The 23,233-nt window shown below is 40.1% G+C and overlaps 1 protein-coding gene across 6 annotated transcripts in view; it reads right to left on the bottom strand.

Moving 5' to 3' along the window:
* The window catches only part of ZCCHC2 (zinc finger CCHC-type containing 2), a 52,072-nt gene extending 28,845 nt beyond the window's left edge, over positions 1-23,227 (bottom strand). For all 6 annotated transcript variants that reach the window (XR_003255790.1, XM_026079827.1, XM_026079826.1 and 3 more), the window contains exons 1-4: positions 22,241-23,227; positions 8,862-8,973; positions 5,531-5,607; positions 2,983-3,054 (exon numbers count right to left, since the gene is read on the bottom strand). Coding sequence is in view for 5 of the 6 variants with exons in the window: in XM_026079827.1 (XP_025935612.1) it covers positions 2,983-3,054; positions 5,531-5,607; positions 8,862-8,973; positions 22,241-23,209 (1,230 nt within the window). In the remaining variant the exon portion in view is untranslated. The remainder of the gene's footprint in view (positions 1-2,982; positions 3,055-5,530; positions 5,608-8,861; positions 8,974-22,240) is intronic.
* Positions 23,228-23,233: the final 6 nt, after the last annotated feature.

Genomic DNA, 23,233 nt, shown 5'->3' with positions numbered 1-23,233 from the left:
ACTCTTCTCAGTGGTGCCCAGTGAGAGGACGAGAGGCAATGGGCACAAACTGAAACACAGCAAGTTCTGTCTGAACATGAGGAAAAACTTCTTTACTGAGAGGGTTACTGAGCACTGGAACAGATTGCCCAGAGAGGTGGAGTCTCCTTCCTTGGAGAGGTTCAAAAGCCATCTGGTCACAGTCCTGGGCAACCTCCTCTAAGTGGTCCTGCTGGAGCAGGGGGGTTGTTAAACTAGATTATCTCTAAAGCTCCCTTCCAACCTCAAACATTCTGTGATTCTGTGAAAAATTCTCCATTAGTAAAGAGCATTCCAGCATTTAAACCAAAAGTATTTCCTAGAACAAAGATCTTTCACACTTCCAACTTCCAAAATAATATACTGGAATACATGAAACCTGATGAAATTAGTCATTTGTTTTGCTAAACAGGACTGGTGCAGTTAAAAGAACAAAGCCATAGCAGCAATGTCTTTCCTCAAGTTAAAAGCTGTGCTCTTGCTAATCCGGTTAATATCTCCCATCAGTTATGATCAACAGCACTAAGTAATTTACACTAGAGCAGCATCTTCCTCTTGTGCATCTGAAATGCATCCAAACCAGAGTGCCAGCTGAGTATTACATACTGCTAGTGGAACAATAGCAAAGCACTGTAATTCTTTCACTGAATGAAGTGCTACTAATAAGCAGACGCTATGTCTAATGCAGGCAATTGCCTGGTAACATACATAGGATGAACTTGTGGAATCCAGACACTGTTAGTACAATGCTATTGCCTCTGAAGTATATTAGATATAAAATCAGACCGAAATGCTGAAAGCAGCTTTTCTGAACAGACCACTTAGGCTTTAATATGTGCTATTGTTTAGTACTACCCAATCTTTCAGTCAGAGGTATTCAAAAGGTAGACAAARCTACTGCAGATGCATGCAAACTTCTTCCTGTTCTGGTGTTTTGTCTTCAAATTTGTCTAAAGAAACAGACGCAACTTTTTCTTTAAAACTTTCATTAAAGGGATTCAATTCTTTTTAGTAGTTAACAAAGATTCAGAGTTAAACAAATCCAAGATTAGGTACTTACTGCCTTAACTCCAAGATAATGAAATAGCCTTGTTGCTTCAAGCTTGTTAATCCTTCCACATACATGGGAAATTTTCTACATACAAGGAACTTATGTTTATCATCTAAGGAAAGGTGCTCTTTAAAAGTAAGGCACCAGAGTTATCCCATGTACTACCTTAGCTTTTCCCACCAATGCTTCCACTCTGAAACAATTTTTACAGTTATTTTACACCATCCACAAGCTTAGAATTTCTTTCCAAGTATTTTGACCATTCTTTTCTGTCCCTACGAAATAGAGCCTGCTACCTAATGATGCCATGCAAATCAGAAATAAGGATAATAAAAAGCAGAATGCAAGTATATGTGAACTGAATAGCACTTACACTTTTTCATTGTTTAAAAGCAAGATACAAATTTGAACCTGGTTTATTTAACGATTCCCTCTTTCTTTTCTTATGGTTATTAAACCAATACAAACCAAAAAGACTTTTCAGCTATACACATTCTCCACAGAACCACCTCAAAAAGCTCATAGCAGCTTGTGGGTGTCTTTCTCATATCCCTCCATCTTCTACATATCAAGATGCTCTTGGGGCTGGAGTAGTCAGCCAGCATGCGGAACACTCCACTTCTGGAGAGTTGCCAGTCAATTAGACTGGACAGCTCTGCAACTGTACGTTTTTGATCTTGTTTGCCAGGCTCTTCCTATTACTCCTCCTGGCAGCAAGTAGGTACTGGAAGGTCCATTTCAGAGGCTGTTGTGCATCTCCGCTTTACAGGTAGTGGAAGAGAAAGCATGCACCTCAACAGTACTCATCCCAAGAGCTGTGAGGAGCTTATATGACAGCCCTGCTTTTAAGATTCTCTTCAGTAGCAGAGATATGCATGCTGTGTTACGGGACACCCCACCTCCAACCAGGTGTTCCACCCATAATTCAAACCCTCACAAACAAAGCTTTAGGAATTCTTGGAACTAGATACTCCAACTAGATTAAAACAGCAAGTTAATATTTCTTTATTTTTACAACACTAGAAGACATCATATTGATAATTCATACAGTAAACAACACAATGACCTTTGTAAAGTAACATGCTTTCCACTTGCAATTAACACTGCAGTAAGAACACCAGATGCTATCAAAACGTGCCTGTAACAGATCTCTCATTAGGGCTCTGAACAGCAAGAATTTTAGATATAGAATTTGCCACAATAGGTAGAACCCAGCATATTACACACTGGCAGTGAAGTACACAATTCAAAGTCATCACATTTCTGGGGTCTCATGTGGCCTACACATAGATGCATTTCCTGTTTTATGAAGAAAAAGCAGGAGGGAATATGTGTATGTACACATACACAGAAGACATACATGTCTTCATTTACATTTGTATGTATATACACATAGTTGCTAGATTTTCTCAAATTTAACTCTTTAGGACAATGAATATATCTTTGTTCTACTGAAGAATACAGCAGTAAAATTAAGAACTGTAATGCTCATTAACTAAAAATAGCAAATGGTGCTCTGCAAGTCATTCTAATATGGACACCAGTAAGCAAATGAGCAGTGCCTGTACCTATACATTAACTCTGTGGGTAATATTAAAAATTTGTCTGATAGTTTTAAGGTAGTTCAGTTAAAACCATAGGTATATGAGCAGTTTGAGATGAGCCAAACCCTATCTCCTGCTGCCAAAACTCACAAACATTCTATTGAACTTCACCTGTCAAGCTGTTCAGCGTATTCTATATTTTAATACCATAATATACATGATTTAAATGATTAATACAATTGTAAAGTATGAAACTCTAATAGCATGCTTTTGTTTCTGCAATTACATCCCAGAAATCACAACTCTCCTATATTACTTCTGAAGTTATAAGTCTGGTATATAACACTACTTCTATACTTCAATACATACTTTGAGCAGGAATTCCTGAAGCTCCTGGTGTGTTTTTGTTACACATGTTACAGAAAGATCAGACCAGGTTACCTGATAAGGAGGAGAAGAGAATATGGAAAGTTACACATTTCTTTTCCTAAGATCATACTAGTTAGCAGATTTCAACAATTTTATAGTTCTGACCACCTCAGTATAATATGTAACATGTGCAGCTAAGTAAATACTGGACAAAACAGGGATAATGTTGTACATTTTCAAAGACATGCACTAATTCTGAACATACATTTTAAGATCACTTTAATGATATTTGTGAAAAAATATAACGGGAGAAAATTCAGATGAATGAAGTGAAGCCCCTGATGATTACTCACTGACTCCAAAATAAGTCAGGTAAAAAGCTGCATAATTACAGGACTTGTATCAGACAGACATTGTTAACTCCAAAATCCAGGCACCAGAGCAAAGGACTGAAGGTCAGATATACTGTACAGTTCTTCCTGTCATTATCATGACTCAAAAATTTTTTTGTTTATATTATCTATAAAATATTTTTATCTGTCTCAGGCCTGAATCTTACACAGTCATATAAAAGTTGTTGTAGGGTATATTTCATAAGAAGTACTGCAATTTACTTAAGGAATTGCTCAAGAATAAACATTTTGGTATATTCTTGTATCCACGTTTCAATAGCTTATTGTTCTGACACAACATGCTGGTAGTAAAACAGCACCTTCACGTGCATATTTTGAGGAAAAAAAAGAAGTAAGCTTAGTTAGATGAGCACTGCCTGGCTTTAAGTCCACCTCTGAGCTTAAGATTCCCATTACATGCATGGGAAAATCCTGCTTAATGGAAGTGGACACGGCAATTTATAAACATTCATTTACTCTAAAGAGCTGATAGGATAACCTTAACCACCAACTGCCTTCAGTTTAGACCCCAGAAATGCCAATTAGCTGCTACTCTTGGTGACCTCAGTTGAGAAGCTATGATTGTAACTGCTGCTATAACTTTAAAAAGGCAGTGCCTAGCTAGGGAAAGCATAAAGTGATCTGCAGAGAGGAGCAGAGTATATAGCCACACAGATGAGAAAAGGAACCTCTTCCCTAAAGGAACTAACATGCAGGAGTTTCAAGTTTACTCAAATGCTTCCCAAAATATCTCCAAACATCCCCTCTTTAACAAAGAAATTCAAAACCACTGTCAAATCCATCTACATGCTAGATTTCCAAAATAGTTTTGTGACTTTAATTTAAATATTAATAAACCATATGGGCAAACCTCTCTTATCCACTAGTACTTCTTACCTAGTACCAAGTTTACAGATTATTCTGTAAAAGGATCTGTGGTAAAATTCAGATGTTTGGGTAAGTTAACTTTTAAGACTTTGAAGACTAAATTCCACTTTATTCTCCTCAGCAAAAGAAGGATGAAGAATTTTAGGCAAATTCCAGATTAAGGCATGATCAAAAAAGGATATCAGTTGGCACTACTTTACTTCAAAAACAGGAATAGCAGAGATGTCAATTCAACTCTGATTTTAAGCTTCTCATAATACCACAAAAGACAAAATCCTGTAATCCACATGCACTTAGATGATACAATATCAAGCTCCAGGATCAACAGATCAATCTTCATCTTAAAATAGCATATTTAGTTTGCATCTTCAAAGAACTCTCATGAGCCAACTCAAGTGGCCAGCTACAATGTTCCATTTACAACATTCTTTTGTCTTGGGGAAAAGTAAAAAAATAGAGAGATTTAACTCTATGTCCAAGCCTGGTATATTACCAGGCTCTTGCATCTATTTGCCAAATGACTCATAAGTTAGTCAGTTCTCACTAAGAAAATTACTACTTTAACAACAGCCTTGGCAGCTATTATTTAAGACCTACAGCATTTAATACCAGACCTCAGTACTTAAAGCTTCTTTTCCAAACTAGCAGCAAGCAGTGTTTCAGTTTTGTTTAAAACTCACTCGTGTAATTATCTTACGTGTTGCCTCTGGCTATTACCAGATATGAAGAACATACCAGGTAGGCCTTCAAATTTGTTGGGTTTTTTTAGTTTGTTTGTCCTTTACAAAGAAAAAAAAAAAAGCAGTTTTGTCAAAAAACACAAGAGCTCTTCTTGTAACAAACAATCATGAAAGATCTAAGATAACCATATGACTCCAAGCAGTACATAGCTACAGACACAAGAACTGCACTCCTATGCCATTCTAGGAATGAAACAACTAGTTTAGTAGTGATGAAACAACTAGAATTCTTTATAATGCCTCCCTCAAATTACCAAAAGTGAAGTCTCCTGGAGTAACATCAAATACCTGGCTGCAGCTGGTGCTTTATATCTCCCCAACTTACACCCACAATTACAGAAAACACCTGCTCTGCACCCAAAAGAAAGAATCCAAAAGAATTATAGAATAATTTCAAGAATCTCTGAGGAGTCTAATGCAATTAAAAATTGTCTTCTGAGTAGATACTTAAAAACAAACTGTATACTTCTGCAGTTCACAGATGTCATGAAGACATTTACTCTAACATTCTGGAGGTTATTTGCTTACTTTGAATGTGTATTCCAAATGTTTGTCAGCCCTTTTTCTTGGTACTCCTTTCAGGGTTATCTTCTCAATGTGTACAGCTGAAAGAAAAATAGTTTACTGTTTATGCTAAAATTGCATTTTGAAAATGTATCCATTTACCTAGCTACTCTGAGAATCACCATATGGTATTTACTGGCTCACACAACCCCACTCCTTCTCAGATGCTATTTTACTATAACAAACTGCAGGGGGCAGAGGGAGCCATGTTCTCAAAGTATTTCTCTGGCCTAACCACAACCATTTCATTGCAAATCATGAGAGTTTGTGCATTACACAAGATCTTATTTGGGCCTACCATCGCATAAATACAACAACAGGCCTTGTGATCGCTACAAGCAAAACGACAATTAAACAGAGTTAAATTGTCTTTATTCCAAAAAGTAACAAATGCTCAAGAAAGCCTGCGACAGTGCCTTCCATCTCCTTGTTTCTGAAACATCAAGCAGCAGTGAGAGCAAACTAAGACAGAAGAACCAGATTTTTGAAAGGCACCAAGGTGGAAGACAATAGCTGGGGAAGGCCTGAAGAAAACAGAAGTGAATGTTAGCAAACAGAAGAGGGAAGAGCAGAGTAAGAAAGCTACTACAATCATACTGTAGAGAACATCATTAGATTGAACTGAAAAGGGAGGCAGGTACTTCAAAGTACTTTGTTCCTTCCCCATAGTCTATTGTATTTAGGAATAGACAAGTTCCGGCTGTGACTTTGTAAGAAATGGCACTGTAAGGCTTTCAGGGTCTGGGGATTTTCTTTGGGGACAGAACACTGTTCAGGTAATATTCTTCATAAAAATCATCATGCAGCTGAGATGGCGTTTTCACTTTTTCCTTTCCTTCCCTAAGAATTTAGTAGAATTTTATTCCTTTACAATCATTAACTCATCTTGAAGTGTAAATAATTTTAGCTAAAACCAGTTCTTTATCAACCCAGCATCATCAGTGCTTCCTTTCAATGCTTTTGAAACACTATTTTTATTTCTGGTGTCTTATCAGCTCACATTTTCCTTTCAATATTTAACTGCACTTTTACAAGGAATGTATTGAGAAGTACAGCCTCCTGTGAGTGTTTGTTAAAAGCTTATTCTTGCTAATTACCATCTTATCTAACTTAACTATAACAGAATTCATTTAAGATGTTTAAAGCATAAAACCAGAATCCCCATCTGAACACGTCAGTTCCAAGAATGAGAGAGTTAAGCATTAATAATCTCCTTAACAGAATAATAAGCAAGCATATAAGCCTAAGCATAGTACTATAGCTTTCAACTCCTTTATTAGAAAGGCTGACAAATACTGAGTTGGAATGGTGTACACTGGCTGTAGCCCTTTGCCTGGGAGTTAAAGAACTTAACCAGTTTGTTTTTAGCAGCTGAAGATGACTAATTATTCCATAACCAAAGAAATCTGAGATGAGCTAAGGATGTTAGGTAATAACATACATCTGTATACCATAAGAAGTCAAATGTTTAGTGACCTTAATTTTTACATGTTTGGTGTAGATAATGCTCTATTAGAAAAAGGAGTAAGGCATAATACTAGTTTCAGCTCACTGAAATTTCTTAATGGCCAATGTTAAAATGGATACCATCAGCTAATATTCTTAAGTTAATAAAAATGCTGGTTCCCATGACTGGAACTGAGAATAGTGTTTTAAAGTTGCATTATTTCACTGCATCCATATATTTAACACACAATTGTGAAAACTAATTACCACCATTAACATTTACATACAGACAACCTCTTTTCTAAAAACATTGTGTTTATTTTAAACTAAAGTTAAATGTATTTGTCCTCAAGTACAAGTAAGTTTTCTTACACAATAAAGTGTTTTAACTTCCTTAGCTTTTTCTTTTTTGCTTTTAAATGCTTGAGCTTAGTAAGTAATACAACAGGTAACTGGAGTGTTGTTGCTGCACATCCTTAGTTTCACAGTTTCAACAGGCTGCTTTAAAACTCTTTCCATAATCAAATTTTAAACATTCTAAGCAGCTAGACCAAGAAATGTTTGAATATACAAGCCAATAAGGAGTCTTCCACCTCTAAATCTATTTTGACACACACATACATTCACTGTGATTAAGTCATACATATATACGTAACACTGCTTCCATCGTAAGTATCAGTTAAAAATTATAACAAACAGATTTATCAGAACTGAGAATAAAAAACACGTTTTATTATCAGAGCTATTTCTAACCCAGCGATGAGCTTTCTGTAGCAAGGACTCCCTTTCTGCCATGTATTTATACAGCAAATATCACAAAATGATTCTGAACCTTCACTGTCATTTCCAACTATGGTAATACAAATACTGAGCAATAGTTAAGTACTTAGCTAAATTCAATTACTCAACTTTTCTGTTCTTCTCTTACATCATTCCAGAGTGTTGCTAATGATGGTCTTCCTTTTGTGCTTCTAATTTGTGAATATGAACATTTCATACTCAAACCTCTATAAAGGGATTTGAAACGGGTTTGTTGTCTGTAATCTGCCATAATCTCTGTCTGTAATTTTTGCAAGAAATTAAAAGTCTCAAATTGCCTGCCTTGGAAGTGTAATTAAATCTCTACAGTATAGACAAAGGGACATTTATGAAGACAAAGGGAAAAGCAATAGTTTTTCCCAAATTGCTAGCTCTTCACTATCTGTAGGATAGTGTAGGCTAATTTTGAGTAGACAAGTGATTTGCTAATCTTGTTGGAGAATAAAGGGTAAGAAAAAACCTGTTTTCAATAATGCTCGTTTCTTCAAAGAGAAGAAACTGTACTGGCAATTGTACAGAAGTTTGCCCTTATTCTCCCCAAAAGAGCCAAAAGACGACTTACTTCTCTACAGAAAGCCTCTCACTTCTCCAAGCTACCAATTCTATAAAACCTGTTAATGTGTTTTTTCTTTCTTTTTTAAGACTAGTCATACAACTGAATCAAACAGCAAAAGACATTCACTGCTTCACAGTATCTCCATGTTTAGTTTTGCTTCAAAAAGCAGAACAATGTTAATACAGTCCTGTTAAACTTTCTTGATTTTTCCCAAACGCCATCTCTCTTTTAGAAGGAAGCCCATTTGCAATCAACTTTAGTGCATGCAGTCATTAGCAGTTAGCTAGAATGACAACTTGTCATAATAAAGAAAAGACCAAGTAGGTAGCAGAGAAGCTATTACGCTTACCCATCATTGCAGTTTCTCATCTGGATGAGCAGGAAGACAGATGTAAGATTTCTACAACTCCAAACTGAGATTAAATTTCAAAAAAACCTCAAAGCGTTCCTCAAAAGAAACTTCAGACTACATACCTTCTCGCTGAGGTCTATGGGAAGCCATTGGTAGTCCATCATGAGATGCTGTGGTTCGTTCTAACAAACTGGTCTCATTACTCGACATGCAGTCATTATGGGAAAAGTCATTCTAAATTGAGGAAGAAGAAGAAAAAAAGAAGCTTTAATATATATTATCAAAGCTTGCTCTTAAAGAAACAAATTCTTTAAAAAAAATAGCTTCTTATTTTGTACTCTGTGGGAGAACTACGGAAGTTTTTGACAGTGGCCAAGTAGCACTCATTAGTAATTTTGTTCCTCACTTTTTTTAAAATGTCAATTATAAGCTCCAATGGCTCATTGACCTTATTTTAAAAAGAGGAGGGATGGGACCTTTAGGATATCTCAGGGTGGATAATTGAAGATTATTAGCTCAGAACCTCAATGCTAATTTACTGTTAGTATGAACTCTTTCAATTTCTAACCTGTGAAATAATCTACTCACTGAATTCTAACATATTCTCCCCAATTATATTCATGTCCTATATCTTCATTTGGGCAGCCCTGTACTTCACAGATCCTGTTTATTCTTTAACCCCAAGTTTACCAAGTGCAGGAATATCACCTATAGTTCAGCATAATGTAAAGTATGTTCACTTCAGCATGGTCCATCTGTTTTTCCTGTCTAGGCGATACTGTCATTGAGCCTGTGATTTCCTCTATACAGGAAACCATGAATAAACTGTTTGGGCAGTCTATCATGACATATGGTCCTAGCAGCCAAATACATGCACCCCTTGCTAGCTAGATACTGAGAACACAAGCAGCTGCCACTAACACCATTTCTTCCACAGAGAAAAGGACCAGATTTGAAGCCCAACTTCCCCACATTTGCATGCAGACTTCAAAATAAATGCCAAGAACCACTACTGTGTTAATACAATGCATCAGGAGGGGACAGAAAAGGAATTCATAGAAGTCACATAACATCAATGGATCTCTCAAAGAAAAGAAAGAACAAACTAGAATAACAAATTATAAACTAGTAGAAAAGCAAATGAACTTGAAGTGGCTGTTCTAGGACCTATATAATTTCTCCCAAATTGAGATAAAACATTAATGTATCATTTCATATGTTCTTCTATGATTGCATCTCTTAAAAAAAACACTCCCAAAAAACCAATCCTCAGAAATATTTTAAAACCTCCAATGACTTCAGATGTAACTGTTCTTGCCAGCCGACCAGTGCAATTGCATGTTTCCAGTAAACTACATATTACCTTAAAAAGAAACATACACAAAGAACTAGGAAATATCAGTAGTTACTAGTGAGTTTCTGGACTGATCTATTTTAAGCGGAGCGCTTCTTACTTTTTAACAACTGGTATAACATGTGAGCTTAGTACATACAGGCAAGCACATAAATATCATCAGCATACAAATACTATAAGCTTTCTGGGGAGAGGGAAGTGCAAAAGAGGAGACAAGAAGGCAAACAGACAGGAGAAACCACCCCCTCTCTGATAGGAAATGTTTTATTAGCTATAGTACTGATACTGTATCACCCTTATTTAGACAGGTAATACAGACATTTCTCTATTTAACACTACAAATCAATGAAAAACTACTTTTCATCAGCACGGGAAGCTGAAAACAAAGATTAGGTTTCTTGGGAAAGCTTTCAAAAGAAGCAAGTTATATAGGGGGCATTCAGTCCACCACAAATATTTAGCAACTGATCTGCATGAAAACCAGGAGATAAATATCTACCTTATTAGTAGTTCTTAAATAAAATTACTGAGAGAAATTGATACTTTTTGGAGAAGATGCATATTAATAATTCAAAGTCTGTTACTCTCATTCAGGATGAGAAGCATTACTCTATTAGAAGACTCATAAGAGATGAGTAGAGGAAAAAGGTAAAAACTTCAGACAGTATTCTTCTTGTCATATTTAAATATAGGAAGCATGGGATTCTGGAAATAAGCTTCAAAATATCAGTGAGAGATTTTTTTTTTTTTTTCCTGAAGGACTCATGCAATGTGATGGGACAAATCAGCAGCCAAGACTGCTGACCTTGTTTGGTACCAAGGACCCAAGACTAGCACAACAGGCAGGCTAGAACAAGGAAGCAGAGAGGTGTCAAAAGGCTTCAAAACCCCCTTGCAATTTTTTAATTCTTCAAACTTTTCAAGATGGGACAGATGTAAAATTGAGCAAGCTGTAGATGTTTTAAAGGTGGTTTAGTCTCAACTATCTTGGGTACAAACTGTGGCAACCCATAACAGTACAGTACATACAACTCATTTAAGATCTGGATAAGTATATAGGCAGCAAGCATGCCCTGGGCATGCTGTTAATCCAAGTTTCATCAGTCACATCAACAACAGCAGCATAAAATTAGTAGATGAACTACTATGTGCTTTTACCCTGCACTACAGATGGTCTGAGGAACTGACAGACATTTCAGCTATTTCATCTAATTCAGTATATGGTTTGCATTTTACACTGAGTGTCAGTAATTTCAGGTTTCAAATCAATCTGACTTTAAATATAGAGCATGTTTTGCTTCCTCAGGATAAAACTTGCACCAATCTCTAGTCATTCAGTAGACATCCTCAGCAAACTCCCTTACTGACCAAAGCACCACATCACACCTCAAATTTCTAATAAATTCTGAGCATAATGTCAAACCTGAAACAAGGAAGGAAAAAAGCTGCACATCAATGAAACTGCACTTTAATAACTTCAGAAAATTTGCAAATTTAGTTTAATAAAAAAAAGTTCACAGATGCAAGTTGGAGAGAGCCACTTTGAGAACTCCTTACTATTACTATTGTGTCAAATATCATACTGTTTTGTCAGACATTTCATAACGACTTTGGTCATAACCAAGACCAAGTACTTGAGTTTTTAGAAATTAACTCCTAGTCATGCATTATTCACAAAATTGTTAGCATTTGAGCATTAAAGTTATCCTGTTAAAACTGTGATTCCTTTAAGACCGTCCACACAAAGCACTAATACTATGATTAACTGGTTGTACCTGAGCTAAATAAGCTAACAACTTTAGCACATTTTGCATCTTTCTGACATAAATCAAAGAATCGAACCAAAAATTTCTAGAGAGAAAAAAAAAAAGTCAATTCTCCAGCAAAGTCTTCCTGAAGCTACAGGCAAACACTTGACCAAAAGGAGCTTCGATTCTATACATACTATGTACAGCTGACAGACGTTTGCATTAACTTTGTCAGAGGCTCTCCAACTGTTAAATTTGTTTTACTTTTCTGAGATGTCTTTTTACACATCTAAAATTGTGATCTGAAGAGCTGAAGGCAGTGTTCCATTCACTTTAAGAAGCCAGCTGGAACTCTGACAATCAAAAAAAAAAATTTTTTTTAAAAGGTCTCAAATGGATCCGAAAACAATTAAATTTAAAGTCACTCGACACTCCATTTAAGGTCAGGTTATTTGTTTTGATTAATGGAAAAATAGTCTACAGTATTTAAATCTATTTTGATAAATAACTGCTGGTTACGAAGTCAAAAAATGAGCTGCTTTTAAAAGAGAGGTTTTGAAATAAAATTTATTTCAAAGAGATTTTTTGCTCAGTTCATGACAGAAGCATTAAATATTGCTGCTACACCTTCTATAACTAGAACAGGTAATGTTCCATCTATGATAGCACTCTCCGTATGAGCTGAAATACATCCACATTTGAATGCTCTAACTGCAAAATATTACATGTTTCAAATCTGCATTTAAACAAATCCTGACATCTCTGGGCTTAGGCCGACTTTATATATCATCATAACTGTAAAAATTTTCATAATTTATTCATTTTTTCACCATGTTAAACCAAAAATATACATGTATTTTGTGGATAACATTCATAACACATACTGGAATGCAGGTGGTAGACAGTAGAGTATCTAGAGTAGTCATAACTTTACCTCACGGCTTATAGTCTACAAAGGTTGTTTCTGTGCCATCTGCAGTTCCTCTGCTGAAGCTGCATTATGATTCTTCACATTTGAAGGTTAGTTACTATGATGGTCCTACATCAAGCACTCTTGACGGACTAAAATATACACGTGGAGTGGACAATTATAGCATGCAAGTGACTGGAAACAGGGTCAGCAGAGGAACTCTAGCTAGTCTAGAGGGCCAATACATATTAAGAGTAACACAGCTGGGTGTTACCAGCTATTCCAGTGCCAGTCACACCACAAAACATGAGCCTTTTAAAACTGTGGTATGCTGCTAAGGAGTTTCTGTTGATGGTCATGCAGTCAATTAATAAATTGGATTCACGCAACACATGCAAGTATAAGGTTAATTCTTGCACAAGCCTTTGTTACTGTAAGACTTTCACATGTAAGATTTCCTGCAGTTCATCATTCTGCTGATAATGATTAAAATATAGTGAAGAAAAAAAATGTGAAAGGCCCCAAATGAGTTGCCAGATAATTAATTTGATAATCACACAAATCTCTGACTGGCTAAAGGATTAACTATATTTCTCCTTGAAAGTGAAACAAGGTGAAAGCGTGCTTTAAAAATTGCCTGCTCTTACAATCTAGAACAGAGTTTTGTTCCTGAGACATCATTCCTCATAGGGCTAAAAGCAAGTACCATACTAAAGAAAACACCTGCCACTTGAGGTGTTTTTATATTCATGAGAAACAAGCACCAAACGACCCAAATAGCCATGCTGCTAAGGAAGGATGTTGCTCCATGTAACTAATGTATGTGAACCAAGCAAATCTCAACTAATCTACATATGACAAATGTTCAGACACTGCCTTCTGTTAGCATAGATGGCTGAACAAGACATGTCATGCTGGTATTGTTTTGGCAATATGTAATGAAATCTGCTATTGAATAACCTACTAATGGTCATGAGCAAGTAATTGATGCACATGAGTGTTCTGATGTTTGAATTGCACTTTCATAAAAGAACTATTCACACATCAGCTCTGATGAACACTGTTCAGGGTAACCTGCTTACAGCAGTTGGATAGCTTGATTAGTTCTACATACCAAAATATGAAAGCTTATTTTTCTGTAAGGCTTCAGTAAAACGACTTTTAAGGACAGCACTACTTAGCCTTTCATGCTCTATAAATGTAAACTGGCATTGACAGTTTACTTATTCCTTCATTCACATAGAAGTCGGAACTGGCAAACAAGAACATATGCTAACAAATAAAGAAGGCATCTTCGAAGTACCAAGATATAACTCATGACACCCGATCAACTGCAGCATCCACACCTTAGAGGAATTTGAGCGATGGCAGAATAATCATTAATAGATCTGGTGCCAGATTTAGGATCAGTGCCATATGATTTGCTCAAACCAATCCTTAGAACCCACCACTCCTTATTGCTTCACAACTGTGCAGCAGCTTACAAAGGCTAAACATCAGTTTTTAAGAGTCAGCTGAAACTGCACATGCACTTTTGTGCTGCTGAACCCCTTCTTAATGACAAGGGCAGCAAAGAGGAAGCCTTACTCAGCACTACGCACAACTACATGAACATACTATCACTTAGCGATTCTTGCTGTTGCTTGCATATTGGAATAGAGCATTCATGCTATCTTAAACGTAAATGGAAAACCCCCACACACATTTAACACCCACAAATGCAAAAATACAGGGCAACAGTGGACCTCCAATGCTTCAAAATTTGTTTAACATTAACAACTGTTGATGCAAGGCAGTCTCCCGTGCAAGAAATCCACTACTGTCTTGGACAATCTGTCAGCCAAAGGCAAGGTCAAGATTGAAGGCAACTGTTCAACTGACATTGTTGCTAAAAGTTACACTCCAGGTTGCAAGCTTTCAACTAAGCAATTACACCAACTGTCCTATGGATCTGGGACACAGAACTGTCCTACAAGAACAGGATCAGCCTCAAGATCTAACACCACAAAGATATACAGAATGATCTTTCTTTAAGCCACAGACAACAAACAACTTAAATGCTTTCTTGTTAACTTATCTTTTCACAGGCAGAAGCAATTTCCAGAATAATAATGCTTATTCCACATAAAATCCTGTCAATAAATCTTGCTGCTCTACAATGCAAGAATTTTGACTTTACTCAATTTTCCTGGTGTCAAAGACTCTGGTTAAATCAAGGACCTGTACTTTGGAAACTCATAGAAAAACTCCACTACACAAACAAGTTTGTATTGAGACTGTTAGGTGATGAAATGCATGGCATAAAGGCTACCACAGCCCAGCCCCTCTCCTCCAAAAACATTATCAGGGAAAAGCCAGATATATGGTTCAAATGGATAATGTACAACTGCCCTATTAACTCATATCTAGTCAACTGGACTGCATACAGAGAAAGCACAGTTGCCCAGGAGTACTTTAAGACACATTTGTTTAGTAAAACTATGCTAAGAGCTCACCTATAAGAGGCAGCAACAAACACTATGAGGGAGACAGAAGCCCTTTTGAAAAAACAGCAGTTGTTTCAGAGAGAAAAAGCATTTCAGATGAAAGCTTCAGTAATCATGTATTTACCAACCTGTGGCACCGTGAAACCATGAAAATCTTGAGACAAAAGGTGTACCAACCTCTAACGCAGCGCTATTAATTTCAACTATCAAGGCCTGCAACAATGCCATTTGAAGAACCTGAAACATCAGCTACAGCAGTGATTTACAACATTGGAGGAATACTATACCTCGTGTTTGCTAGAGACACAGCAAATGCTTTAAGTTCCATCCGCATACAAATTTTTAGCTGGACTTAAGCAGCAGTTTCAGTCCAACCTAGCTAGCCCATGACAAAAATAGAGAATTTGAAGCTAAAGCCAGTAATACAACAGTTTAGCTCATGTTAATTCATTCCCAGTTGGTTGCTAATCCAGCAACTTTGTATAACTTCAGTATTGTTATCATTGTCTGTTCCGCGCATAAGAATAAAGTTACTTGGATGTTTTAGTTCAGACTGATGTGCACAAAATATTGTCACAATAGCCTAGAGTGACGGAAAGATTTCAAAAACATTTGCCCCGTAGGAGTGGTTCACTGAAATACAATTAGTACTAGTAGTAGAGAGAAGACAATGCCTTTGTTTCTACTGCTAACTACTGGCAGAGGATAATATGGAATTTTGTCCAATCCTTGAACTCAAAGGTCTAAGTCGCATACTTTAAAGTATTCTTTCACATATGGCAATTCTGAACAACAGAAAAAATCTCTGTCATTTTCTTATCTAACTCTTAAAACTCTTCCCAAGACATTAAATCCCCTTTCGCAGAGACCTGTGTTTTTACTTTCTTCTCTCCAAAAGGACAAGATTAAGAGGCTGAGGAAAGGCAAGAAGCTCATGAAGGAATGCAGTTTCCAGCTAGATTTCTTAGCCTGTCCTCTACAAGCTTTGATTTCTAACAGTATAAGCCCTTAAGACTTGGAGGATACCACGGAAATTCATCAAATATTGGAGGAAGTCTAGATATTTCATTATTAATTACAGTTAATGGAGAATTAACTTACTTAGAGGGAACTCTATAGACTTTAGTGGTCTTACAGATATAAGCCTGTGCAGATGTCTTACAGATATAGCCACCTTATTGCTGTTCCCTCCATCCTCTTCCCCAGTTCTTTAGAAAGAATTGACAGCCCTCAATTCTCCAAGCCCAGTGAGATCTTGCTATCTATAAATAAGCAACACTGGGTAACACTGAAAATCTGGTCATAGCTTAACAACAGTAAGATAAGTCCAAGCATTATCAAGCCATGGCCTTCTTTGGGATGGCCTCTGCTTATTTAAGACAAGGGAGAAGAAACTGAAATGGGAAACAGTAAGAGGATGGTTAACTCTTGTATAAAGAGACTCAGGCAAGACTATAAACTTTGTCTTTACTTGTCATAATACCTCATAATTAGAGCTAAACATCTAAAACAACTGAAAGCAGTGAAAACTTTCACTCTGCAGTTTCCTGGAGCATTAGCACATACATTTTAGACACAGAGCTGCTTCCTTTTAGGCACTGTATTTTATCTAGTTTTGAATTCCTTTCCAGAAGACTCCTAATAAGGTTTCTGGAAATCCTTAACTCCAGTTTACAGCTGGAGAAATTCCTGTTCAGGGACAAGGGTGTTCAGATCACTAAAAGAGTCAGAACACTTTGTATCTCAGTATGTAAAATAGCATATACAACATTAGTATTTTCCTGGAGCATACCACCATTTAAAACACGTTCGCCAACAATAAAATAACATTTTTATTTTTCTGTCTCTTATTTAAGCCAGACTCCTGAAGATACACTTTCCCTTATACTCATCTCTATGATATTTAAAAGGATACACACGAGTACACAGCAGTTTCAAAATGGAATTGTCTGTAATTTTGTTCTCCCAGACAGACCTCTTTGATTTAAAAATTAAGTTCTAGTACTTTGTTCTGCTGCAAGTCACTGAAGATCAATCACAAAAACAAAGTACTCTTAATTTTCAGACAAAATATCCTATAAATAGACTCCTACTAAGCAAAACGTTCTGCAAATAGAAATTTTTCCTTTGTTTCTAAGTAGACACTTTCTCTGAAAAGAATCCACCAGCCAGCTAACTATAATACTATTCAGCAAACCATTATCTCCAGGAGATTGCTTATTTCAATAGAACCTTAGTTCTATTACTGTCAAGCATGCCTGACTAAACATTCCAGTGTCTAATGCAAGCCGTATTATATTACCACGTGCTCAAATCCCCTTCAGGATCCCGACATTCTAATCTTACATCTTTAAGATGGATAAGATGGAGTGAGATGGACAACGAAGAGGAACAGCTTTGATACTGCACTTATTAAACAAATATAATCAGCAAAAGAATTAAGCTGTGTGTTCTGTTACTTAAATGGATACATAGTAGTGATATCAGTAGACTTTTTGCACATTAGTAAGTTTATGTTTTATGACCACAGATGTGAATACTGCTAATTTATCCTAATACATCAACTCTAGATTCAGAATTCATATTCTGCACAGCCCAATGTACTAATGATTTTTTTTGAGTAGTGTTATTATAAACTACCTCTTTCTTTAAAAAGCTGCAAATAGTATCAGGTGTTTCTACTGTAAGTAAACAGAAGTATTTCAGAACTATTTCCTAAAGAATCAAAATTTACACAATTATAAGGCAATGCTACCTCTGCTCATCCCACTGCAGCACTCTTTCCTCCAGAAACTTTTGAACCTATCTGCCAGTTCCAGCTGAATTTGTTAAAAGGGATCATTGAGAAATGTTAAGTTCCTAAGGGCTCATTAAAATTAGAGATCAAAAAGAGTAGCGATCCTCTTAGTCCTTTACTAAGAAACTACTTCAGTGGAAGCTGAATCTTACCAGATGACAGAGGTTCTATCCAGGAAACATTATCAACACCCAATCACAGGAAAAAATAAACTGATAAGATGTTTGCTAACAAAGGCATCCAGCAATTAGACAAATTCTCTGTTGGTAAACTTGAGTTCTACTGCTCGTTATAGCTATGTATTACAGCACCTAGAAACCTCAAACAAGCTGTTTTATTAGACATAGTACATGCAATAACATAGCCCTTACCCTCAGGAATTCAAAATCTGAATTGGACAAATAAACCATCCAGTTCAATTCCAGACCTAAACTCCATCAATTTTATAAGTGGATTTCACATCACTGTCCTTTGCAATAGGCACATACTGTTTCATGGGTAATGCGTACAAGAGTTCTCTTGCCTAAAATTTTTGCAGGTAGTGTTTTGTAAACAAGCATACCCCACAACCCACCATATTTTGGTCTGAAAACATCTTCAGACAGTTCAGAAAGGCTGAAGACACAAGAGTTGAGAAAGCCTGGGCGCATAAAGAAGGGAAAGATCAGACCTGAGCTAACAGCTACTCAGTGCAAAACTTACTGAGCAGTGGCTCTGTTCAATAAACTGCTTACGCTGCAGACTGTCTACGAATGGGGTGCCTTTGCGGTAAACCCTTCCTGCAACGACCCCAGGGTCTTTCGTCAGTGATGTCTCTGCTGGTTTCCCCAGCGCTCGGGGCAGGAACAGCTCCCCGGAGCACGGGCTAACGGCGGGCGGCCGCTAACGGCTATCCGGGGCCCGAGCTCCCCCCCGCCGCCGCGCGCCTCGCACGCGGCTAACGCGCCCAACGGCCGCGCCCCCCGCCAGCAGCGCAAAGGGCAGGTGAGCCCCGCCCCCCCAATCCCCCGGCCGCGCAACAGGACGGGTGGGGTCGTGCGCGCGCGGCGTTGACGACCCAAAGCAGTGGGCGCCGGCAAGCCGCCCTCCCATTGGGCGGCCGGGGCCCCCTCCAACCTTGGGGAGCCCCGGAGAGGCGCGTGACTGGGCCCCCGCGTCGCTACGTCGGTTCAGAACGAACGAGACCCTTCCCGTTATGCAACAGAGGGCGCCTGCCCCCTCCCCCACCCCCAGCCGAATGGAGAGGAAACCGCCCTTCGTGCACGTGACCAGCAGCGCAGGCTCCGCCGCCGCCATCTTGAATGGGGGCGGGAAGCGCCGGTGATCATTACTCACCGCATCCCTGCGCAGGGAGGGGTCTGGCGGCGCGGCTGGCCAGGGAGCTGCTCCCTTCCCTCCACCGGCACGCGGGGGGCACGGGACGGGGGCTCTGCCCTCACGGACCTGGGAGGCGCCAAGATCGAGCCACCTCCCCGCAAACAAAGCGAGAGGTCATCCCCCCCCTCCCAACTATTCTCAGGCTAGGAAAGGGGAGAGACATCTTGGCAGTTAAGGGTTCCCCTCCCCCTCTCTCGCTGTGAGAGTTTCTTCTGCTTTCGCCCTTGGAAACTGGCTGTCTCTATTAATGGGGAAAGAGAAAGGGGGGGGGGGAATCAAATTCCCTACGTAAAGTGAGCACGGCTTCCCCGCCTCGTGAGGGGGCTGAATGAAGCATGGAGAAAGGTGCAGCCCATGCCTAACATGACAGGAACCGTCTTCTCCAGAAACTTCCTGTGTGACCCTGTGGCACAGTAACAAGGCAAGCATGCGGGTCTGGCCCTCAGTGACACAGTCCATGCAGGCAGAGCCATTAGCTTCCAGGGCACTACTGGGAGGGATGCAAGGCACTGCTAAAATCACAAAGGCAAGTGAAGTTATTAGTGCTGCAAAGTTGCTGGCTATAAGACCACAGAACTGGTTAAAACCAAAGAGAAAGCCCAACCCTTCTTACCTGAGGCTGGTAAAAGAAAAATTTAAGAGGTCTTTATAAACCACTTCAGTTCACAAACTCAGAGTCCTGAAGGCAGGCACTTAAGTTACATAGACTAGAGGAGCATAAAAAGCATGTGGACACCTGGCAGGGTTTTAAATCAGGTCCAATTTAACAGTACAGCTGCATTTAGCCAGGGAAGTCTTTAACCACACCACTAAATGCATTCCCTCCAATGTTTTATCTGCCAGGGTCCCACAGTCTGTATGAATGTGAACTGAAAACACACAGTCCACCAATCCCTCCACTCCCAGCCAGCCATTATTTCCCAGAAGAGGCCCTGCTGTATTTACAATTTAACTATTAGGAAAGAAAGAAACCTACAGAAGGGATGCCGTTTCAGTCCTGTGCAGACAATGTGATGTGTTTGTTCAGCCAAGCAGATCTGGGACTTCCAGCATTCCCTCAGTAAATGAAACCACTACAACTTGGAACACTGCTTTTAAACTGAGGCCAGAATGCTATACAAAACAGACTTCAATGAGAGTTCATGAGAGTCTGAGCTCCTAATGCATTTGGTGGGACATACTGAGCAGTTATATTGATGTGCCAGTTTCAGTAAGTATGTTTCTAGTTATTAGCACTTTAAACACAGCAAGAACAGTGTCCAGCCTTACCACTTCCTGCAATCCAACGCTCTCCTTAAGAGGGACTTCCAGGATTCATTTTGGTATAGCTAGACCTGATGCAGGTCAGTAAGCCAAAATAAACACTTTTTGGAGTTGTGCTATGCATTCATTATGATTTCAGTACCATAACATCCACCCACTAGTTAATGACCTGCCAAATGTGCTTTGGCCTTTGAATGATACAAGCATTTACTTAACGTATTTGAAGTCTTAAAAATTCATTCCTGTCTCCTCTGTGTAGTCCTCAAAAGCATATCCTGTCTTTACCAAATAGAGAAAGGGGACATTCCTTTAGTATTGAAGGCCATGCGATAACAGTTTTTTCTAGGAGTGGCTGAATTTGATAGCACTGTAAGTAAACTGAAAAAAACCATTTACAGTTTTGTGCCTCTTTCTGTTAAGCACCCAGTGAAAATCTGATGTGTTCAGTTTAACAGTCTATCTGCATTATAAATATCTATCTTCCAAGCCCTTTCTTCCTCTTTGCATGAGAGGCCATCTATAGACCAAAAACTGTAGAGCTCCAAGGTGACAACTTGGTTGCATAAATATGGGGCAGATTTTAAAAGAAATATTCATCAAAAGGGCAGGAATGAATGCCACTGGGGGAAAATATCAGTTTATATATAGCTGCTGCATATGAGAATACTTCAGTGACGCTCACTGAAAGTCTTCATTTTCATTCTCTGTGACAGCCACCTTCTAGCAACAAGTGGGACAACTGCTTTCAAGATGCACTTTGCTGTTTCCTGACAGCCACCCAGAAATTAAGCTTTTCCCTGAACAGAAGCTCAGGTTGTGACATTTTAATTTGCTCATTTAGTAAAATGACTACCACCTATTCCCAAAGGTCTTCAGCCATCTTATAGAATGGGGCTTTTCAGAGAACCAGTCTTACAGACGCTGACCCTTGATTATAGCCCTGATCCTTGCCAAGTCCAAGCATAAGTCTCATTTTCAGGGGAAAGTAGGTTCTACATATAAATTATTTCAACACATTCCATTGTTTTAACCCACTGGAAAAAGCACCCTTAGGCATGTATGTTTCCTATCTAATATTATTATATTTTTAGAAGTTCAGTCAAGCTGCTGCTTTTACTGTTCAAATGCTGGATCATACGACTACTTTAATGGCCTGCGACATACAAGAGAGCTGGTCAAGCTTTGGAAAGCCTTCGCATCCTGCACGCTAGCAATGCAGGATCCAAAAAGCTGTGCATCAAAGCATGGCAGGCTGGAAAGAGAAGTCCCCCCTCCCCCCCAACTCTACGATATCATAGGCACTGTTACATCACAAAATGAAATTCCAGTGAGACGCTCTACACCTGCTGGGGGCAGGGGAGGGGGTGTACGCTATCCTGGGAAGGGGGAAAGCTATGATGGGCAACAAGAAAAGACAAGAGGGGCCACATCCCAATCAGGGAGGGGATGAGGGCTTGGAGGAAAGAGGCCACTTCAGTTCCTGGCAAATTGGGAGGGGGTGAAGGGAGAAAGAGGAAACTGCCTGAGGAGATGGTGCTGCAGGAAGAGATCAGGGCATGGTGTTACCTGGGCTTGGTGGCGGTTGAAGGCCTCCTCCTCCTGGTCCCCACATAAGGCCCTCCGCAGCCGCTCCAGGTGCTCCCTCAGGGTGACCCGCTGGTGAAAGGAAAAGGCCGGGTGCAGGGAGGCCATGGTGAAGAGCAAGAGCAGCTCCTCCTGCGCGCCGAAACCCAGGCCCTGGGCGGCGGGGAGGGCAGCCTGGCCATTTTCTGCAGCCCCGTCCATCACAACCAGCACGTCCTCCTCTTCGGCCCCCTCCTCCTCGGCAGCGCCCGCTTGGGGCCGCCGTGCCGGGCAGCTCTGCAGGATGGAGTCCACTTGGGGCAGGAGGCGGTGGAGGCGGCCGGCGGCCTCGCGGTTCTCGGAGCCCAGCAGGGCCAGGTAGACGATAAGCTTGGAGCGCACGGCCGGGTCGCGGAAGTCGCCGAGCTGCCCGGGGTCGCTGAGCCCGTTGGCCTTGGCCTCCGAGTCGCGGAGGCAGTGGTAGTCCTTGCGGGCCAGGTCCTCCAGGCAGGAGCCCAGGAACCGCAGCTCCAGCGGGTTGCACAGGTCCAGCAGCCCCACCATGAACTCCAGCCGCTGCGCAGAGCCCAGCACCAGTCCAAACCACTCGTACACCGTCTCCTTGTCCGTGCGGGCCGCCGCCGCGCCGGGCCCGCCGCCGCCGCCAGGAGCGGTAACGGCGGCGGGAGGCGGCGGCGGGCCAGGGCCAGGCCCAGGCCCCGGCCCAGGCCCAAAGCCGTGCAGCTGGCTGGGCCGCTCCAGCCCGCAACCCCGTCCCGCGGCGGCGCCCCCGCGGGTGGGCGCCCGGGGCACCTGCTGCAGCGGGATGTGACAGTCCAGGGCGCCGCTGGGCTCCTTCAGCCCCAACCCTGCAGCTGCCGCCGCCTCTTCCGCCGCCGCCGCCTTGTGGCTTGTCTGCTTCAGCGGCAGCTTCATCTTCAGCATCCTCAGCCCGGGGGGGGGCGCGAGCATCCGACGGGGCCCGGCCCCGGCGGG

The sequence above is a fragment of the Apteryx rowi genome, unplaced genomic scaffold, assembly GCF_003343035.1.
Source record: "Apteryx rowi isolate R43461 unplaced genomic scaffold, aptRow1 scaffold_50, whole genome shotgun sequence".
NCBI classification, from domain to species: domain Eukaryota; kingdom Metazoa; phylum Chordata; class Aves; order Apterygiformes; family Apterygidae; genus Apteryx; species Apteryx rowi.
Note: the sequence above shows the minus strand (reverse complement) of the source record. Positions and strands in the feature narration are given on the sequence as shown.